The sequence below is a fragment of the Poecilia latipinna genome, unplaced genomic scaffold (genome assembly GCF_001443285.1).
Source record: "Poecilia latipinna isolate Pla-1442-1.1 unplaced genomic scaffold, P_latipinna-1.0 Scaffold1041, whole genome shotgun sequence".
NCBI classification, from domain to species: Eukaryota; Metazoa; Chordata; class Actinopteri; order Cyprinodontiformes; family Poeciliidae; genus Poecilia; species Poecilia latipinna.
Window position 1 is genome coordinate 25,322 of NW_015113657.1, and position 4,981 is coordinate 30,302.

The following is a 4,981-nucleotide window of genomic DNA, read 5'->3' on the forward strand; positions in this document are numbered from 1 at the left end:
TATATATATAATAATAAACATAAATATATTTAAGCAAGTGAAAATGGATTAGAACAAATGTAGTGTAGCACAGCTTAACAAATTATTATCAATAATAGTAATTGGGGGGAGCTCGGGTGCGGACACGACTTCTGGGCCCTGGAAAAACTTGCTACGGCCCTTGGTGACTATCTCTCCCGGTAAATCTGACAGTGTGGATGCGCATACTCATCGATACTTGATCGTTTTCTCATTCTACTGAATCCAATAACTGATCTGCCACCTAGCGGCGCTGATCACGTGGTGAACTCCGGGCTAAAGTAAACGCGGAGCTCCGGGTCGCGAACAAAGTAAACCTGGAGCGGCGGAGCTTTGAGAGCAGCTGAAGAAACACTCCCATGTGCGAGCACAAGTGAGCGGCTCTATTACCCGGTTAGTACATGCTTTACTGCGGGTTACTAGTTAAACTGAAACATTGTTCCATGTCGCTGCTTGGAGGGATATGGAATGAAATGAAACTGTGGATTTGAGGAAGTCAGGAGGTGAGCCGGAGCTGCCTTTTGTTTGTTTTTCACAAATGGACGCGTTCAGTTATTACCGGGAACGGATTTTTATATGTTTAATACAGATAGGATGTCTGCTGGCATTTGGGAGGGTAGAGACAGGCGCCTAGTGAAGTTTAATGCCTCCACTGCAAGGTGTAGGCTAATTAATTAATGAGAGCGCTGAGGACAATCAATAGCTGGGGGCGACTAATCGCTGGACTAGAAGGAGAAACCATTAGACTACTTAGACTTGATTAAATACCTCCATCTTGGACACACAGCCATCAAGAAGAACAGAGCGAAATTGTTTTCAGTATTAAAGTTAATAAACTCGTTTTTTATTGTGAGGTTTGGCTCAAAAATGTTTTTTTAAATAATAGACTATATATATATATATATATATATATATATATATATATATATATACTTTAAAAAACAAAAACTAAAATATATGCATAAAAATATACATTTACAATAAATCCATTGTTTTTAATTTTATTTGCAAAACTCATGAGTATAGTTATTTTATTATTTGCATATCAATATGTTTGCATGTTAACCAATAAGGTGGTACTATTTTATGAACCATAATAATTAGGAATTTATTTGATATTTATGTGCTATACTATATGTGTATTTTCATTTCTGGAAATACATTAGAAAGTATTTATTGCATTGTGATTTATTTATTTACACTGATTTTTTTTAAGTTTAGCAAAGGTTTCAAAAATGTTATTATGACCTTTGATCATGGATATCTCACATGGAACTCTTGAAAATGCATTTTAAGTTAAGTAAAAATAACAACAAATTCCACCTGCCTGACAATGTAAAACAATATTTTATATAATACGCGAAACAGTTTTTACATGTGATAAACATTGAAGTCTGACTTCAGATTAATTTTTTTTTTCTAACCTGGAGGTAATATCACTTTAAGTGTCTTATTTTGAAAGAGCCTAGATTGAGATTGTGAAGGGAGCCCTTGCAGATGTTAAATGCTTCATGCGGAGAACATATGGTCTCTTGAAACCGTTAATGAGATCTCATCAGGGCTGACAGTGAGCGTAAATTTCACTGTCAACGTTTACGTCTAAATTTAGTCTGGCTCTCCAGCCACTCAGGGTCTTTGAACCCCTAAGCTGGTATGGCGTAACGCGTTGTTGTTTTGAACCTATCAAATTAGCGGTATCATTTGCAAACAGGTTTCAACTGCAGAATTAATGACTCATCATGGAAATGTTGAGTTTTGAAGTTATGTTGTATTCATTGTAACCCGCTGCCCTTCCCTGTTGTGTTCGTGTCTATAAATAGTTTTTGTTTGGCACCAGCAGACCCCATCCTGGGATACAATCAATGGATCAGGGTCCCTCACAGTCAAAGGCATGATTAATCCAGCTGGTGGTGGGTTGAGTTATTAGTTGATTTCACCTGAAGTGCATTCCTGTAAAAGAGCTGGGGTCCTTTGATTGTTCGCCATCTTGAAAAGCCACAAGTGTGTCGATGCTTTTTAAAGCACATGTTACAAATGGACAACGTTTTGCAATTTTCTGCAGCCACGGTTGACATATAAAGATCCAAAACAACTTCTATATTTTAGTGGCATGTTCTCCTGTCATTCTCATATTTAAGAGTGGCTAAAACAAACGAGCCTCTGTGTCACATTATAGCCACACTTTAAGGAAACAGGAAGTAATGCATTAAAAATTAAAACATTTTATTGGAAATGTTACAAATTGGGAATGTTTGCTCTGTCCCGTAAATCCATTTTGCACAAAGAGATCAACGATGATGATGATAGACACCAGATAATTAAGCTTGTTTCAATAATGTTACATGTTTTTTCTCTCTCTCTCTCTCTATCTCTCTCTCTCTATCTCTCTCTCTCTCTTTTGTTTTTCTTGAACAGGAGGAGATAGAGAGCGGATGACAACCAACCATGAGACCTACCTACTTATGGCCAGCACCCAGAATGACATGGAGGATTGGGTGAAGACGATCCGGAGGGTCATCTGGGCACCTTTTGGTGGAGGTTAGCATGAATGCAGCCCTTTTTTTCCCCTTTATCCTATCAGCAGTAAGTGAAGTTGGGAGCAACGCTGTGATACACCTGAGTTATACTTTCTGTTTTTGTCCTCACAACAGCTTTTCTTGACAGAAGATTATATGAGTTCAATGTCATGAGGGGGTCAGTCATGCAAATCTTAGCTTTTGTAACTTTTTATGCATATGCACATCACAGGACAGGAATACAAACACAGGACAAATATCTAATCTGAAGTGTTACGTACCTAAAGTAAGACTCTTGAGGTTTGTTATTAGTTGCCTATTAGGACTGTACTTTCTCTATGTAGCTACTATTCAGTAATATTGGATGCGTCCCTTCTCCAACACACCTGAATCATCAAATGAATGGCTCATCACCAGAGATCTGCAGAGCTTAAAGATTGAAAACTGATGAGGGAATTCAGCTATTTGATTTAGGTGTGTTGGAGCAGGGATGTGCGGTTTCTCTATCTGGATTCTTGGAGATGTGGTTACTGGTAACAATCCTGTATTTTTGTTACAGTTTGGGAAATTGTTATAATTTTTAGCGGTTACTTTGTATTTTTGGATGTTTGAGATTTGACTTTTTTTTTATTGAGCGCACCTGAATTTAAGTCTGAATTCTTAACTTTTATTGGGTGAAATGTCGTGTTATCTAGTTGAATTTTTACCTTTTGTTGATCATATCCCATTAATTAAAATGTTTTTTTTTTCTAAGATTTGGTTTAAGCATTATCTTTTTCTTTTTTTTAAGGATTTAGTATCTTTTTCTTTTTTTTAAGGATTTAGTTCAGGAAGAATTAACTACTTTGTGTTGATGCAGCTAAAGTCCGTGGACATGCTGCTGGGCGTCCTAGGATAAGAGTAGGATTTCTGCCTGTCTCAGGAGCTGGAAAATGTTCAGCAACTCCTGTTGGAAATCGTAGCGTCATCCATCATATTTGTTGTTTTTTTTTTCTTCCATCGTCTCTACCAAACAATGTAATAGGTTTTCAACAAATGTGTGTCAAATAATCAATAAAACCCTGTCACTGACAAAAAAAAAGAACAAAAAAAAGATGCCGTCCATTGATGCTGTAATTGTTCTGTGACTTTGTTGGAATTATTCTGCTGATTATCGAGTCTCCCGCTGCGTCGCCGTGGTTTGTTATTGACTGTCCTGGCAGACACTGGCCTAGATTGTGCATCAGCGGGGCACAAGTGCAGCGTTTGTAACCAGACAGGCAGTTCAGACGGCCCTTCATTGACCAACAGAATAGATGAGGCGGAGTTGGCCCCTCTGTTTTCAGTGCAGGGAGTTTGATGTCGATTGCAGTTGACTGCTTTTCAAAAGGACGAGCCATTTGTCAAAGATGCCACAGGAAAGGTGGCTCCATGTTTGAGCCTCGTCGGGCTCACACTGGCACGCCTACACACACACACACACACACACATTCACACGCAGACATCCGCAGAAAGATCACACACATCAGCCATTAGCCATTTTGCAGCAGCAGCAGTTAACAACTGAGCCCTGATAGGCTGATTATGACTGCTGAAAATTCATGAAAAAGTTTGCTCCAACGAGGCTGCTGGACAAAGAGAAAGAGACCATAGTACTGACAGCTGGACAAATGCATTAAGTACTGGTCAACAGTGAGACAAGAAAGGACGTGATTGGGGGAAAATGTGCAGCTGTGGATTCTCTATCTGGATCCTTGGAGATCTATTTCATGGTAACTACCTTTTTGATGATTTGTATTTGGGAATGTTTTTTTGGGAGATTTTTCAGTTGCAGGAGATTGGGAAAGAGATGTATGATGTTCTTGTCTGAAGCTATGTTTTTAATGTAGCTGAACAGAGTGACGGCTCTAATTATCTTTTTTTTGTTTGTTTGTTTCTCCCTATTTTTTCTTTGCTTTTGTTGTTTGCTGGTTAAGAAACACACTGCCCCTTGGAGACAATAAAGTTTATCTTATCTCTCCAAAAAAACTCTTCAATTAAACGTCTGCAGATTCAGAAGAGAAAGAGCAACAATGATTGTAATTTTCTAAAAATATATATATTAGAGATGTTCCGATCAGGTTTTTTCCTGCCAATCACTGATACCGATCACACAATTATTATTTATTTTTTATCATAAACACTACCGGTTACATTATGTGGAAAAAGGAACCATGAATTCACCTTAATTTAGACAAAAACCTGTTTTTAATAACTTTTCAAGAAGAAAACTAAACAAAACAGGCATTGTGCAAATTGTACTGGCATTGATAATACTATCTTTAACAGACTGATAACATATGAAGGCTCTGAAGAGGCTAAATAATACAAAGAGCCAAATTAAAACCTCTCAACATTGCCAAAAAAATTCAAGTATAAAACTTAACATTCAAAGGCAAAAACAGAATCCATTACAATAAACAATCCAG

General features: G+C 37.6%; 1 protein-coding gene across 4 annotated transcripts in view; it reads left to right on the forward strand.

Moving 5' to 3' along the window:
• The window catches only part of arhgap24 (Rho GTPase activating protein 24), a 39,000-nt gene that overhangs the window by 15,231 nt on the left and 18,788 nt on the right, over positions 1-4,981 (forward strand). For 2 of the 4 annotated variants that reach the window (XM_015051322.1, XM_015051321.1), the window contains exon 2: positions 2,434-2,556. In XM_015051322.1, the coding sequence (XP_014906808.1) occupies positions 2,434-2,556 (123 nt within the window). The other 2 variants (XM_015051323.1, XM_015051324.1) reach the window with 2 other exon arrangements.